This window comes from Siniperca chuatsi, linkage group LG18 (assembly GCF_020085105.1).
Source record: "Siniperca chuatsi isolate FFG_IHB_CAS linkage group LG18, ASM2008510v1, whole genome shotgun sequence".
NCBI lineage: Eukaryota > Metazoa > Chordata > Actinopteri > Centrarchiformes > Sinipercidae > Siniperca > Siniperca chuatsi.
Window position 1 is genome coordinate 19808655 of NC_058059.1, and position 16552 is coordinate 19825206.

Genomic DNA, 16552 nt, shown 5'->3' on the forward strand with positions numbered 1-16552 from the left:
CACTCACGACTCAGTAACATGAAACATACAAAAACTGGTTTTATTGAGTCGCAGGTTATAGTTGTCGAATGCAAACATTCCACAAAATCCAGGTCAACTACAGAGAACAGATGCTAATCAAGCAGAGAACATAAAAAACAGAGTTAAAATAATCAAATCACAATACAGGTCAATGTAATATGTACAAATCCGAGAACACAGAACTGTATTTGGTAACTATCAAACTGTAAAATGTTAAAATTAGACATTTTTTAAACAGGCGGGGGACTTAATTCAGTACTCCAATAGGACTAAAATAAATTTCAGTTAGATTTTTTGTAACTGTCAGACTATTATCTGTGACATCATGCATCACATTTTCTTGAGGCATTTTTTACTTTGTTCATGTTTTTACTTCCCGACACTAACTTCAAATACTGGTTTGTTGCCCTAATAATCTGCACAGAACTTACAAAATTGGAAAATATATCTTGTTATGGCACACAGCACTTACATGAGATCTGGCATTTGATATTAAGGGGAAAAAAAACACTAATAGTGGTGCCACTTGAAAAACCAACAGGCAAATGGATCCTTAGATATCTTTTTTTTTTGTAAGATGTCAGTCACCTCTCCACCTTGAAGTCATTTAGACGGTACTACACAATTATACAGACAAATTAAAAAGGCAAAAGAAAAATCATAGAAAGGCCAAATAACCATTACATTTATTGTACAAGACCAGAAATGCATGTGTGGGAGTTGGTATGAAGCAGTGACAGGGTTAATGCAGTGTCAAAAATACTGAAGCACCAGAACTGAGTATCAACAAAGTATAACAAAAGTCACCAACTCCCCTGTGGAGATGACAAAGTCTGGCACGTTAACAGACAGGTGGAATATCTCAGATGTGAGAAGAGGGAACACGTCCACTGCAGAGCTGGCGCAGTTTTCGGCTGATACTGGGTGTGGCTGATGGGTCTCATTTGGTTCTCCTTGCTGAATTTCATTTCCTGAAAGCCCTCTGCGTCCCGCAGGAGCTCTCTGTTAGAAAACAAGTCCTCTTTTCTTACAACAAAATGTAGGGGAGAAAAAAAAAAAAAAAAAATATGAATGGCCCAAAAGATCTTAAAGGGCTTAGCAGTCGCTTTTCCATAGCTTGATGGTTTTGTCGTTTTCTAAAGCCGCAGATGCGATGATGTTCTCTGTCGGGTGGCAGGCAGTCGAAATGACGACGTCTGAAAAGAGGAGACGAGAAGGAGAATTGAAAGGGTGCTTTTATAAACATGACACCCAGAATACAGTTTATTTACACACAGCCACAAATGTCTGTCTTTAAAATGAGTGTGTCTCGTCTCCTTTAGAGTTGCATAGATGAACCCGTGCTTACTGAAAGACAGCTGACATTGCATTTGGGCAAAGTGACAGATTTAAAGCCCGTTAAGACTTCAAATCTGTGCTTTCAAAACCAAAAGTAAGATACAGTGTGTCTGCTGTACCTGTGTGGCCCTGGAGCTTCTGCACAATCTCCTTCGTCTGCAGGTTCCAGATATAAACCATGTTGTCCTCGGAGCCCGACACAATCCACTGCAAGAGAGCAGCCACAGAGCTTCAGCTGGGAGTTACATTTAGCTGCACGCGTCAGTTATTTCAGAAGCGTAAATATACAAACAGGTGAGGCATTAAATACCAGGAGGAGGTTTATTAAAAACAATGAAAACCCAAAGGAATAAAAAGGCCGTAGATATCCCGCGTGTTACATTGAAGATCAACTGTTAACACTCACATGCTCGTAGAAACGAGAGTTCTTACCTTTCCACCGGTGACAGAGAAATTTGCAAATATGCAGTACTTCTCATTTTTATGGCCGGTGTACGTTTTCAAGCACTGAAACGTTGGAAGAACAACGAAAAGTGAATTATCTGTATGACACGGTCAAAAATGTAACCATCAGCAGCAGATGTATTCAAGTATTTACTAGTAAACAAGTATCATTTTGTCATCCCCTAATGCAGCTTGAACATGAGACTAGTTCACACCCCTCCAATCTAAAACACTGATAAATGGAAGCAAAAGATGAATTTTGTATTTTGCAATAAAAAGATAACATATAATTCAAACAGTTGCCAAAGGAGCTTACCTTTCCTTTGCTGTAGTCCCACAGCTTCAGCGTGCTGAAAAGTAAACACAAATACAGCAGTGCGTCTGTTAAACAACTAACATCAAAACCAATAATCTTGTAATCATGGTCATTTCATGTACATTCTCTTTATAGAAAACTGCAGCTGAGGAAAGCTTCTGATGGTGTTACACTGCCCTCTGCTGGTGAAAACTGTGTTTAAAAAAAAAGCAGATAAACAACATATTGACCAGACGGTGTAGTCCCTCATTCGTCCAGGAGTGTTCCTTCGTAGAAAAGGTTTCAGTCGTAGTCATCTGGACACTGTTTTCATAATCAAGACGTTTCGGCTCCCATCCGGAAGTCATTCTCAATTGTGAAAATGGTCTGAGAACTCAGAAATTTAAGCTAATCTGTGTTGCTTAGGCCCTGCCCTCAGGGAGGAGTCTTCCTGAGTGTCTGCTGTTTACCCTGCCTAGTTTCACCTGAAACTGACCTTCTTTTGTTTCCATGATGGCCCAGTAATCAGGCCTATTGTTTTCTGGCTGCACCTCCCTCATCACTGTTCAGTACCTGATTAGCATATGATTGGCTTGACCATGGTGATAATACACTGTGGTAGATCGTTGGCAAGTTGAATCTCAGACAAACATATTGACCAATTACTAAAATAAAGAGGAGCACTGACTTCGCTCTGCTGCAGACACGTAATACTCACTTATCCAGTGTAGCAGCCAGGATGTATTTCCCGTTGGGGGAAAACTTCACAAATGAAACAGGAGGGTTGTCATCATCTAACAGGACGACAACAACAGGAGCACCGTCAGCGCACAGCGACTTCTTCACACATTTTATGATGCCTCAAATTCAGAATCAAAATCAGAGTTTTCTGTCACTAATCGACACACAAACAATTACGCCATTTTTTCTGTAATAAACCATGTCACGGGGATTCGCCTGAAAGCACTACACATGTGGGTAAACTTACCTATGAGCGTCTTTAAACACTGCCCCGATGCTGTGTCCCAGATTCGGCTGGGAATGTAAAAAAAAACAAAAAAAAACAACAACAACAAAAATTGTTACTTAGTTAGGTGTTATTACTTAACACAATGACTAAACAACAAGCATGTGAACAGAACTGGACACAGAATGTATCGGTAGAGATGCTGGTCATCCACATCATCATCGTTTAAAAAAAAAAAAAAAGGTACTGTCACAACAGGTGTTGGAGTTTGACTTCCACATGGGAGGAGTTCATGTTTAGTCTCAAAACACGTATATAAAAACGGTCTAATTAAAACATATTCTGGTGACTGCCACAGATTTTACAAAGTGGCAGCAGTGAAAGAAAGCGTTGAGAAACGTGAAGCGGAACATTTATTCCTTCGTGGAAGAAACACTTCCCGTGGATCGAGCACAACAAAACAAACATGTACTGTTGTCAGGCGAACCAGAGAAGCTTGTTTTTTGTTTTTAACAGCGCTCGTGATAACTGAACTGTATCTGGAGAGTCACAACAGCTGTCAGAGCCGCAGACAGCAGCAGGCTTATTCATTTTCTATTACAATTTTAATGAAGTTAACAGTTTGTTTTCATGTAGTGCTTAGATGCTTTAAGCGAAATACTGTACGTGACAACACATGGAAATGAACACAACTGTTGTTTCAGTTTTGGCAAGGCGGATGTCTGGCTGCTCTAGGCCTCTTCAGCTCACTGGAATACAGCCACCATTGACACAAACATCTGCCCCTACTGGTCAATGGCAACTCAGCCAACAACAGCCAATCACGGATGCCGCATGTGTAACACACAAGCCGGCCCACAGTTAGCAGAGACACTCTCGAAATACGATAAGCACAGCAAGCACAGCATAGTCATTGGAGAAAAGTGTGCTAACAGTGCTAATTAGCATTTCTGCAGATAAATGTAACAATATGATGAGAATATGGGTTATTAAATGAACACCCATCCTACGCATTTTTATTCAAGCAGCTGTGAGGCGTCAAGTAATTTTCTCTTTTAAATAAAACTGCACTTCTGAAACCGGAAAAAAAACTAAATGGTGTAGCACTGTGACAAATGAGGTAAAAAGAGCCTTTAGGTCTTAAACTGAAAGTAATAACCTGGGGGGGTGTGTGTGTGTGTGTGTAATAATACAGTTTGTTCTCACCAAAGGCCGTCATAGCTACTGGACACGATCAGGGAGCCGTCTCTGTTGAAATGAACCTGCGAGCCGAGACAGGTCATCACATTACTGGCACCATGTTCGTCTTCAGTCTAGAAAGTTCCTCTAATGTTAAGAATTTAAAAATAAATAAATTAAATGCACTTACAGCCGAGACTGGGTCAGAATGAGCTGGCAATGTTTTCAAACATTTCCCGGTCTTCACATCCCATATCCTTACGCTCTCATCAAACTGGAAGCAAAAAAAAAAAAAAAAAAAAAAAAACATTCATCACTTTTTACTTTCCCCAAAGCCACACAGAGACATGCTTATAATGTTTAGAAAAGTGAGTGCTTTAGCGAAGGTCTAACATCTGTTTTCCATTTACTCGCTCGTCTTATGCCAAAAGCTTCGTACTCACCGATCCCGACACGATAAGATTGGACTGGGGGTTGAAGTTGCAGCAGAAGACGTAGTTGCTGTGACCTTTTAGAGTTTTTAAGCATTTGCCCTAGATTAAAAAGAAAGAAAAAAAAAAAAAGGCGTTGAAATGTCACACAGTCTCGCCAGTAACAAAAATGAAACATTACTTCAAAGCACAAAAGCAGTGTTAGGCTACCTTCAGCAGCTTCAGCTAGTTAACTCTGGAAGCGACTGCAGCTTTAACGGTGATGATAAAAAAATGTAACAACAACAACAACAACAACAGAAAGCACAGACATGAGTCCTGAGAGTGTGCGTGGATTTCATTTTCATACTTCATGAACGTATGACGCTACAAGACACTGCGTCCGCCGCGCCTGCAGCAGTTGTGTAGACGGGGTCTCACCAATCACACGCTACCCTTTGTTTATAGTAGAGCATGTTCATTTCGGCAATATTGTGAAGCCCGCTGAAAGGCAGCATGGGATTAAAGCATAATCATCTACTGCCAGTAATTCAATAACTCAAATCAATTAAGTAACATAGTCAATGCAATAGTGAGAAAATGTTGTTGGTTTTTTTTTTTTTTTTATAATTCGGATGACCAGACCCTTTAAAGTCTCACAAGCTCTTCGACTTCAGCCGGGACACAAACTTGACAGTAGTGGAACCCTTTGAGTTCATCTGCTCTCTTACCGAGCTGACGTCCCAGATCTTCAGGGTTTTGTCATCAGATGCAGACACCAGGAGGTTGGAGTCAGAGGACCAGGCCACGTCTGATATACCCTGCAGATCGATGGGCAATAATTAGGAACATAGCGCTCAAGGCTCTGATTAGGACAGCAAGGATAATGCTTGATAATGCTGATAGTGCTGGTCGTTTTCAATAGCCTTTTTTTTTTTTATTATCTCCCTAAAGGATGCTACGACTACTCCACACGGGTAAAAACCTATGACAAATACAATCCCATCTTTCAAAGCATAACCAAGAAGCAGAAAGACTGCTGCAGTAAGGGTCTGTTAAACTCACAAGTTTGTGTCCCGATATGGTTTTCTCAAACTTGCCGTCATAAGCTCCCCAGATTTTGATGAGTTTATCAGCAGCTGTGAAGACAAAATAAATATGCATTCAGTGTTGCTACAGCCTCCGTAGATCTAGGTTACACTACTGTAATATAACTTACAGTGGAGCTGCGACGATTAGTCGATTAATCGATTCGTTGATCGACAGAAAATGAATTGCCAACTATTTTTGATAATTGCTTTCACTGGATCGTTTCAGTCATGTTTCAAGCAAAAATGCCAAACATTCTCTACGTCCAGCTTCTCAAATGTGATGATTTGCTGATTTTCTTTGTCGCATTTGACAGTTAAATAAATATCTTAAGGACCGTCAGTCAGACAAAACAAGCATATTTTAGAATTATGAAGGCCATTTTTTCCCCACTACTTTTTAACATTTTGAGGACTAAAAGATTACTAATCAAGAAAATAATTGGCAGATTCATCGATGATGAAAATAATCATTAGTTGCAGCCCGAACTCACCCATATGTGGTTTAAAGGAAAAAATGACTTTAACATAAACATGAAATTAAGAAAGGACTCACATGAGCTGGCGAGCCATTCTCCGCTCGGACTGAATTTGACGGAGGAGACAGCTTTAGTGTGGCCCGCTAATGTGAATTTCAGGCTATAGTTTGGCTTGGCAGGTGCAGACTGTAGATGAAAACAAAACACGGCATTTAAAAATGCCCTCCTGATGTGTGACACATGGGCAAACATTTATCTATCAAAAACGACATCAAAGAAAAACAAAAACATACATTTTCCCGAATCCCACCTCTGGACGTTTCCCCACCCTGCCTAAAGCAAAGCGCTGCAGTTACAATAGAACGGGAAGCTGCAGGAAAACACTAAGAATATTTAAGGAATCCAAACCTTGCTTTGACTGGCAGAAGCTGATGGTACAACTGGAGGTTTTGTGTCAGTCTCTGGTTTCTTATCTTCTGTTGCCATGGTGAGGAAATGAGCATCTATTGAGCACGACCCTGGAGACACGGAGAAGAAACAGATATTGAAACAAGTTAAGAATTCAATTCTTTATATAAGTTAGTATGTGCTGTTATATTCACAGACACAGCGTATAACAAACTGCATACAGGTTGATTATTTTAAAAGACACAGCAACATAACGTGCAGGGTTTAAATGTCGACCGTTATTCAAATGTGAGGAGACAGCTTTGCCCCAGTGGCTCAAGACAACACAATGTGATACATTAGTGTATGTGCAAAATGTGTAAACCAGTGATTACAATCATTTGCATTGGTTGGTTTGCATGATGATTAAAACTGTAACACTGATTTTTCCAAGGGATACATACATCATATAATTCAAGTGATTTTTGATTATACTATATAATATATGCCTGATTTAATTGGCAAACTGATCAAAATGACATTTGAGCTCGTCATGTAAGCTCTGGCAGCTATTTCATATAGAAGAGACAATTCTCAGCTATGCAACCACTGGGAATGATACTGTAGATTCTCAGTAAACGCTGTGATTAAATATACTGGCACTGGATGCCGTTTTCTCCCCCAGTGTTTATTTGTTAAAAAGCCATGGACTGTGTGGCTGCCTTCTCCTTCATCTATAAATGTAGCTAATTCAGCTAGCTATAAGCTAGCTAACGTTAACTGGCCTTGTTAAGGTTAAAAGCACTAAATAGAAGCATTTTATACAGCCAGCTAAGATTATAAGACTAGTTGGTATTAATTCCAAATATGGTGACGTTTAAACGTAATAAATCTAAAAAGAGGAAATATCAAACAAAGGGGGCCTTCGCTGACAAGTTCAACTCTGACAGAATCATCCTGTGGCTATTTATTTCAACATTTTTTGGATTTGAAGCACGACAGAAAAGAGTTAACAACTTCATTTTGAATACACTGGTTTTATACGAGAGCTAATGGCAGCCTGATCATGTAGCTAGCCCGTCTGCTTTAAAAGCATTGATGCTGTTGACAAATTGGCTGAGCTGCCACGGAGGGGCCCTCCATTCAAACAATGAGCAAACAGTCACACGCCGATACTCACGGGGATTTAAAGCAGCTTCGCGGTCAGATGTGTACTCCTCGTAAAGACTGGAAAGAGAAATACACGTATATTTATTCACACAATCATGGAGAACGCATAAATCATTAGGCTTGCTCCTGGATGCTTCTCTGCGAGGAGGAGAAGCGGGGAATGTGGTGTGGTGGTGCTTCTTTGCGCACGCGCGTTAACCTCAGAAGTAACGGAAGCTAATGAGGGACAATAAGTGTCAAAGGCAAATATACTTATTTTGTCACTTTGGCTCAATGTGGTTTTACTATTGGTTCTCCGGCTTACCCTGCGGGAAAAAAATACTTTTTAATCTGATTTATAATGCCAATTTGTTATGTGTACTTTAAATGCACTATATCTGAGAGACTTATTTTTCATCAGGTTGGTCAATTTTAACATTCTGGTAAGAGTCTGCAGATGTAAATTAGTTAATCTTGGCAAACGGTGGCATATTTCTAAAATCAATTTAATGGTGATTAATGTGCACTGTCACTGATAAATCACTATCAATACGAAAATCCTACCATCGACAGTGATAAATTTAGGTTTATGGGCTGTTTGCCCTGTAGACATGTTGTTTTTCGTTTGATTAATGGTTGGGTTCAATTATTATGTCTGTCATTATATCCAAATTTGACCACCCCAGGGCAGTTAGATAAGGGTACAAAAAAGCAAACGAACATGCTGTAGACAGTTCAATAAAACGGTCAAGGATATGGTACTGTCTAAAGATACAGCCTGAATTGCATGTCGAAGTGAAGACATGTTCCCTTTTTGGGAAAACAAACTATATATATTGGCATATACTCTACACACTCCAGCACAGTAGGTGGCGGTGTCCACCGTGGTTTACAACCCGCCAATGAAGCTAAAGAGGAAGGAGAGCTTCCATGCAGCAGGTTTGTTTCAGTAAGAAAGTTTTCAGTTTCAAAGTTGGACTAGGTTAACTGTGCACTCTGGAGTTAACTGGGCTTTCTAGTTGGGCTTCTGTGCGGCGTGTAGCCTCTTCTGAAGCCCTTGAACTCTCACCCCAACGTGCCTTCATAAGAAAGCGAGTTAGTAAAAACTTCGGTAGCTTTTCCTGTATGTGTTTTTTTTTTTTTTTTACCCGCGACTCTCCCGTCATTCCCTGCGAAACAAGAACATATTTACGTTGCAGTTATGTGAAGATAACAGCTATGTTAGCTGTGAGGTAGCTCCGCTAAGGCTCTGTGCTAAAATTTGACCTCAAAACAAAGTAGGACTCTTGGATTTGACCATTGTATGCAAAAACAGTAGGCAGTATGAAACGTCGTTATGCTAACGATGATTGCTTTTTTTTGTAAGCTAAGTAACGTTAAAGCTAACAACACACCACCGTTAATTGTAGCTTCCCACACCATAACGTTAGCTGATATGGTGGGATATTTATTGTAGTCTTTAAAAACCTCATAAGCTAATTATTTGCTATTTGCCCAGCGTTAAGTTATCTTGTATGGTAACTTCACGTGTCGCCAGTAAAGTGGTGATGTCATAAGATTAAAGCCAGTAGGTTTATGTATTGCTGTAAACTTACTGTAGGTCAAGTTACCAGTGAAGCTAACGTTACACAGTTTGTCTGTCTAGCTTGATGGCCTTTGGCCACTTTTTTTCTTATTTCTCTTACAAAGTGACACACCCCAGAATTACATGTCATTCTAATGTTAGCTTAGCTTTCTATTCCACTAGCTAACGTTATGTGTGTATAATGAGACAAATTAAAATCAGTATTCATCAACCAGAGAATTTCCCTAAGATAGTGAAAGCTACAATTTACAATTACACTGTGTCATTAAAATAACAATAAGCAAATAGAACAAACATTGCAATGCCCACTGATACAGGCACTCCTTGGTTTATCCAGAGAAAACAAAAACACCTGAATCAATCATGCCAACATGGACGCACAGCTCACTATCATATAGCTGTAAATGTAGAACTGCCAGACACATTCATTCATGTGAGCTGTTCATGAACATATTTTCAACATAAATTATGTTTTATGTTAGTATGGAATGTGTTGTGGGTTGTTTTTGGTTTTTTGTTCTCGTCCAAATCTAGAATACATTTGTTTGCAAGCTAGTGTATTCTGCTGTGACCTTTTTTTAAAGGATCTAATCCCACCAACCCGGTGTTGCATCCAAATTTGAAATGAAATCACTCATAGTTGCATTAGGCTACATCATCAGTAGAGGCTGTTTAGTTTGTAAATCTTTGATTTCTGCACTATAGGAATAATCTCTGACCTATCACACTCTCATAACTCTGTTTTTTTTTTGTCTTCAGATCACATTGTCTGGTATGAAAACTATGAATGAAGTGGGCTGGTGTTCCCTCAGAGCCTTAGTTGAGCTGACAGACGAAAGCTACGGAAGATAACAGAAACCAACAGAGGTTGTGTTCATCTGTTGAAGACCAGTCGCTTCCAGCTGCCATCATCATGTCAGCAGACGCGAACCCTCCCCAGCTTGTGAATCCTCCGCCTCCTGAGGTGACCAATCCCAACAAGCCAGGCCGGAGGACCAACCAGCTGCAGTACATGCAGAATGTAGTGATCAAATCCCTGTGGCGGCACCAGTTCGCCTGGCCTTTTTACCAGCCTGTTGATGCAGTCGCTCTTGGACTATCAGTGAGTAGTTTGCAATTGTTGTAAATGTTCTTAAAACTTTTGATGATGTGTCCAATTCAGCATTTAACAATATATATATTTTTTTTAATTATTTAATTTAAACAAAAATATCTATTTATGTACACAAAAACAAATAAATAAATGGTTTTTTTTTTAAGTTAATTTAATGAAAAGTGGGCAGATTGCGAACGTCAAGTACTCGTTAGCAATTTCCAATGTAGCTAACCACCTGCCCTGAAGTCAAAAACACATCATGAAATAAATCCTGAAATAAATACACATCTGCTGCATCCATAGTGGCTTTGGAAAGTTGTAAATCTACTCTTGGTAATATGGTATTTTACTAACTGAAATAAATATCCCTGTTAAAGGCAGTGCTACCAAATACTTTTTTTTTCAGGTTCTGATGTACAAAGAGATGCTATTTACAAATTAAAGTGGCGTATAAGCTTTTGACGCCTGACCTGTTTTTATTTTTTGGTTTGTTTTTTTTTTTCATACACCGACCCCCACTGTGTGATCACTGTGTGATCAGTCTAAAATATCATATATGTGTTTGTCTTGCCTTGTGGGAAAGGGTCTGCTTTTGTCTTTTCTTTCAATGAAGTAAAACTTCTTCTAAATCCTTAAATTTCCTCTGTTTTTGTCATTCTTTCACGGCAGCTTTTGATGTTGTTGTCTAAGTTTGGTTCATCACTGTTTTTTGTTTCTCCCTTGGTTGTGGTTGCCTCCTAATCCTCATGCACACCTCACTTAGACAACAGTGAGTATAGAGACATTTGATTGTGGCAATACACTCAGTCTCAATCTCATCCAGTATTTACAGCTTATACCCTTACATTAATCATAACAAATAACCCTAAAATTTGCTGAAATAACCTTGATTCTATATTACTGCGTTTTTTTTTTTTTTTTTGTCTATACATGCTACTCAGTACTTAATTAATGACTTAATCATTTGAAGTAGGTGCTTTAATTCTGGAATGTAACTAATTTGATTAACTAATTAAATAGGGACTATTTCTTAAGTAGTCCCAGCTGTAGTTTTTAATTAGTCCCAGTTAAAACGGTGGATTATCCAGAGTTACTGAGACACTGTTTTGGAATGAGATGTTGAATTGAAGTAGAATTTGAGATGAAATTCCTTTCACCTCTGCCGGGGTGGATGTAGAAATTTCTGAGATAGATATCTCATTACCTGGGCAAATGAAACCAAAACTATCTGCATGGCTAGATGCCTTGTCAAAGAATAATTCCAGTTTATTACAATTTGGATGTTATTTACATAGTTTTGGCTATCATTTGTATCGGTTATGGTAACATCGTACTCACTGAAGTAATTGCTGAGATCTGGGAACATTGTGACATCGCTACAACAAAGTCAGACGGGGTAAGAAACACGAGCGGTCAGACGATCAGACAGGTTGTAAACAAGCCAACATTTTCTCTAAAAAACACTTTGAATGATTGTTATAATCCCTCATTGCACAGAAACCTGTTTGCACAGACATCTAGAGCACACAGACAGTTTGGTAACACTTAATAACCAAATAAGTTTGGCTAACCTGTTTAAGTGCTTGGGTTTCTTGCCCCCGTGTGACTTCATCTTAACAATGTCGCCGTGTTCCCAGACCTCAGCATATTAACTTGGTAAATATCATATTTTTAAAACCGATGGGAATTATTAACAAAACTGTCAAAATAAGATCCTAATTGTGTGTATTGTACTGGAATGATCCTGGGAGTGAGAAACCTTTTTAAGTGTCGAAATGCAGGAATTGTGCTTTAATTTATGAAGATGTCGGACAGAAACAAAAAGCAAGACTACATTCATCTGACACGTTGACTCTTTTTCTTCATCAGGATTATCATACGATAATAACATCTCCCATGGACTTGGGAACCATCAAGAAACGGCTAGAGAACAACTACTATTGGAGTGCAAGTGAATGTATGCAAGACTTCAACTCCATGTTCACCAACTGCTACATATATAATAAGGTGAGGAGCTTCATTGGTAGAAATGCACCACGCTGGTTAGCCTGACAGAAACTAAGCACTCATAGATTTCCCTCTGTCCTCTAGCCTACAGATGACATAGTGCTGATGGCCCTCGCCTTGGAAAAGATTTTCTTGCAAAAAGTTGCCCAGATGCCACAGAGGGAAGACGAGATTTTTCCTCATGCAGCCAAAGGGAAGAGCAAAAAAAGTAGCACTCCAGGTATTTAACTTACTTGTATGAACATTATTTCAGGCTGCTTCGCATGTTCTTAATTCCAATTGTAACTGAGGAATTTGAATCTCAGAAATCAGGTCTCATGAGTTCAATAAACTGCACATAGCGTACTCATGTAGGTGTAAATGGTTGGTCAGGGACAACGGGATGAGTCGGATTTGTGGCATGTAATATAAAACTATTTTAATCAAATTAAGTTGAAAGATATGATCAATCAAATTAGGCATTTGGTTCTGTTAATAATCCTTTAATGTGTTTTTTTTCCTGTGTATAAAATTCTTTATTTTTTTTAGTTAATAGCTTGAATGAATGAATGAATCCAAGTTTGAATGCGGCCTGAGCCTATATTCTATTAAATAAGAATCTAAAGGTTACACCAAAATCTCCTTTAAAATATATGCATTTCCTTAATTTAGCATTTAGCACTCTACACATGTGCAAAGCATCGTGAGTCTCATTGTAGTCATTTATCTTAGCATGCTTTATTGTGTGAGTAAAAGATGCATGTTTCAGGCTGCATTGGCATCAGTGTCATCCTCAGTGTCTCTGACACTTCAGCCAGCAGCAGTGATTAACTGCATCAGTAACCTTCTGCCACCCCTCTGTTTCTTTCCGTTTAAAATGACACTCAGTGCTCAGAGCTCAGTTACTATATAGTGTCTTCCCTGTGGGTCCTCTAGTAAGGTTTCATTTTGCAGTCACTGAAATTGGGTTTCTTCTTAAGCGTGTTTTTTCTCATTCCAATTAAATTATAATGCACTTGGAAATGTATACGGCTGTTAACGTGGTAATTGTGGCTGTTTCTCTAATCTTTATGTGTACATGTTTGAGTGAACATTTGCACCAAATCACTGCAACTCAGAAAAACAGCTCTGTGTGTGTGCTTTTTATAAATCAGAGGGAGGAAATATCTGCACAGAGCAACATAGGGAGATGTGTTATTTATTTATTGTAGATTACACACAAACAGAAAAGCCAGAAAAAACAAATAATGTTACAAGACAAAATCGAAATGCACCTTGCATACAAAATTGAAATAATAATATTACTACTTAGTCCAAAATATGTATTTTTGTGCTTTTTCTCTTTTCCTTACATTTGTGTTAATACATGTATACAGGTGGGCAGAATGGAACTGTGACCACATGTTCTTCAGCTACAACACCCACATCTCAGCCAAGTCTCAGCTACACGCCCTCCAGCTCGTCCTCAATGCCCAAACAATCATCACAGAACATCACAAAAGTGAGTCACCATTTGTGTCTCTGACCCTCACTCTTATTTCATATTATTTTTAAATCACAGAGCATGCCGAGAATTTTCCCTTATTGTGGTGGGTTGTTTTTTTTTGTTTTTTTGTTTTTTTTTTGTGCCAATGAAGAAGAAAGGGATGAAGCGGAAGGACGACGCCTCCAGTTTGAATGATTTGTCAGAAAGCAAGAGGAGACGTGGAAGCGCAGGCCGAGAAAGTGAGCAGGGCAGACTGAGCGAACAGCTCAAGTACTGCAACGATATACTGAAGGAAATGCTGTCTAAGAAGCACGCAGCCTACGCCTGGCCTTTCTACAAGCCCGTCGACGCTGAAGCTCTGCAGCTACACGATTACCATGACATCATCAAATACCCCATGGATCTCAGCACTGTTGAAGTATAAACTGTATATTTACATATACGAATCTCTGTAATTTTCATGATGGCTGTTGTATTTGCTAACTACCTTTTTTTTGTTTTCCAGAAAAAGATAGATGGAGGAGAGTACCAGGACGCACAAGGCTTCGCTGCAGATGTTAGGTTGATTTTTTCCAATTGCTACAAATACAACCCTCCACATCATGATGTTGTCACTAAGGCCAGAAAACTTCAGGTGTGTTTTTGAATGATTACATTGAATAGTTACAGAATTTTAAAATAGTTTGACTGGCTCTTTAGGCTCAGTTTTTTTCAGTTTCACTTGATTCTTCTTTCATCATTGGGCATGCGTTTGCTTCAGGGTGTGTTCGAGAAGAGGTTTGCGAAGATGCCAGACGAGCCAGTGGAGCTGATTTCACTAATGAGTGCCATGTCCACTAAGAGCGCAGATTTTAGTGCGATAAGTGCCAACAGTTCCTCCAACTTGGACAAATCAGACTTAGCAGAGGAGCGTGCCACCCGCCTTGCTGAGTTGCAAGAACAGGTGGGTGCAGAACAGGTGGGTTTCTACACAAATCGCTAACTCTGTTTTGTCATTATTGTCTGCTACTCCAAACCTGTTTCTCCTGATGAATTCATTGACCTCCTGTTTAATGATCAATAAAAGTTTTGCCTTTCCTTACAAATGTGAGCATAGCTTACATGTGAGAGGTTTAAACTGCTACCACAACAATGATTTGACCTGTGCTCTGCCAGGACTTTTATGACAACATTTACAAAAATATTCCTGTCACCTTATTTTCTGGATCTCAAATATACAGCAGGGAGAAATAGATGCATAAAGTATGATGATCAGATGACTTGAGGTTTTTTTTATCTTCTCTGACTCCTCTCCATTGTTTGGAGAAGATATTGTTTGACTGATTAAATCATATGCTGCTGAGCCTCCAAGTTGCTAGCAACTACACTCTGGCTCCCACTTACTCTTTGTTTTCTTAGTGCTGCTATCTTGGCACTTATTATTTTAATGCCACAATAGCCCATTTCTGTTGACTCTCTACCCAGCTTAAAGCGGTTCATGAACAGCTCGCTGCACTCTCTGAAGTCCCTGTGATTAAACCAAAGAAGAAAAAAGAAAAGGACAAGAAAGAGGACAGCTGGCAAAATAAAAGCAGTGCAAATTCCAGCTCCAGGTAGGACGTTTTACGTAACTGAAGAACTATTTTCGTAGTGTTTCGCTTCCATATCGAGACTCTTGACTGCTTTGTCTTGGATTTCAGGCAGTCGTGGAAGAGAAGCAAAGACTGGGATTCGGATGATGAATCTCTGCCGATGACGTACGACGAGAAGCACCAGCTGAGCCTGGACATTAACCGGTTACCTGGCATAAAGCTGGGCCGCGTGGTGCACATCATTCAGACTCGAGAGCCCTCGATGTGTGACACCAACCCAGAGGAGATTGAGATTGACTTTGAGATACTGAAGCCGTCCACTCTGCGGGAGCTGGAGCAATACGTGAAGTCTTGTCTGCATAAGAAGTTTAAGAAATTTCAAAGTAAGTATGAAGCCTTCCTGCCATCTTCCTTTGAATTATTTGATATTAAGGTGCTAATTAACCAAAACGTTAAAATGCCATCAGCACCTGTAGCATTTAATTGGTGATGGTGCTTCCTTTACTTCCCTTCATGCAGAGAAAAGCAGTCAAGCTGCGTCTCATCACGTCAGCTGCAGCAGTTCTTCAGATTCTGCCACCAGCAGCTCCAGTGACTCCAGCTCGGAAAACAGTGACTCGTGACAACTGTAATGTTTTTATTTATTTCTTCTTTTGTTACCAAAAGATAGTTCTTCAAAACTGTTAAACATGCTTATTTTTGTATTTGTTATGTGCTTAAGATCTGAAAATTAAACTTCCTTCACACCGTCTTTGTATTCACTGTGGCTTTTTTCACTCTTTCTTTATAAATTGCAATATCCGTCACTGGTGTTCCTTATCAGACACTAAATTGTTCAAGATATAGCTGGATGGCATGCTACCAGGGCTAGGGCACATTTGATACCAAATGAGTTTCATCCAATATCCTGTCCCTGTCATTCATTTTGTCTGTACTGTTTAATAATAGCATAGGACTTTTTCAAATACGCCACAGAAATGCAGTCATATTCTTTTAAACATCCAATTGCACTAGACAGCTCTCAATAGCATCTGTTTATATTGTGAGTAGGGCATTTAGCAGTAGATGATT

At 39.3% G+C, this 16552-nt stretch overlaps 2 protein-coding genes across 5 annotated transcripts; one reads left to right on the forward strand and one right to left on the reverse strand.

The window, feature by feature from the left end:
* Positions 1-19: 19 nt before the first annotated feature.
* LOC122865846 (WD repeat-containing protein 5) lies at positions 20-7987 on the reverse strand. 2 transcript variants are annotated; one of them, XM_044174768.1, is made up of 14 exons: positions 7789-7987; positions 6630-6739; positions 6299-6407; positions 5720-5793; positions 5386-5475; positions 4688-4777; positions 4435-4518; positions 4272-4327; positions 3087-3133; positions 2817-2892; positions 2120-2153; positions 1792-1866; positions 1479-1566; positions 20-1217 (listed from the first exon to the last, which is right to left on the reverse strand). In XM_044174768.1, exons 2-14 carry the CDS (start codon positions 6705-6707, stop codon positions 1117-1119), a joined length of 1002 nt encoding a protein of 333 aa, XP_044030703.1. In that variant the 5' UTR covers positions 6708-6739; positions 7789-7987; the 3' UTR covers positions 20-1116. The 2 variants fall into 2 exon arrangements, with proteins under 2 accessions (XP_044030703.1, XP_044030702.1); XM_044174767.1 differs by having other exon boundaries at positions 2817-2958; positions 7789-7986.
* Positions 7988-8538: 551 nt separating this feature from the next.
* LOC122865844 (bromodomain-containing protein 3-like) lies at positions 8539-16232 on the forward strand. 3 transcript variants are annotated; one of them, XM_044174757.1, is made up of 11 exons: positions 8539-8696; positions 10102-10444; positions 12308-12445; positions 12530-12665; positions 13801-13925; positions 14062-14328; positions 14416-14544; positions 14671-14868; positions 15375-15502; positions 15590-15864; positions 16001-16232. In XM_044174757.1, exons 2-11 carry the CDS (start codon positions 10256-10258, stop codon positions 16102-16104), a joined length of 1689 nt encoding a protein of 562 aa, XP_044030692.1. In that variant the 5' UTR covers positions 8539-8696; positions 10102-10255; the 3' UTR covers positions 16105-16232. The 3 variants fall into 3 exon arrangements, with proteins under 3 accessions (XP_044030692.1, XP_044030694.1, XP_044030693.1); XM_044174759.1 differs by having other exon boundaries at positions 14671-14853; XM_044174758.1 differs by lacking the exon at positions 8539-8696 and adding an exon at positions 8888-9034.
* The last annotated feature ends 320 nt before the right edge of the window (positions 16233-16552 follow it).

Bases quoted from the DNA above. Each gene is read 5' to 3' on its own strand.
- LOC122865844 (XM_044174757.1), top strand. From the start codon at position 10,256: ATGTCAGCAGACGCGAACCCTCCCCAGCTTGTGAATCCTCCGCCTCCT. The intron at 12,666-13,800 runs GTATTTAACTTA...ACATGTATACAG, and splicing joins CAAAAAAAGTAGCACTCCAG to GTGGGCAGAATGGAACTGTG. The intron at 14,869-15,374 runs GTGGGTTTCTAC...CTCTCTACCCAG, and splicing joins AACAGGTGGGTGCAGAACAG to CTTAAAGCGGTTCATGAACA.
- LOC122865846 (XM_044174767.1), bottom strand. From the start codon at position 6,707: ATGGCAACAGAAGATAAGAAACCAGAGACTGACACAAAACCTCCAGTT. The intron at 6,408-6,629 runs GTTTGGATTCCT...TTTCATCTACAG, and splicing joins CTTCTGCCAGTCAAAGCAAG to TCTGCACCTGCCAAGCCAAA. The intron at 4,519-4,687 runs GTGAGTACGAAG...TTTTGCTTCCAG, and splicing joins ATCTTATCGTGTCGGGATCG to TTTGATGAGAGCGTAAGGAT.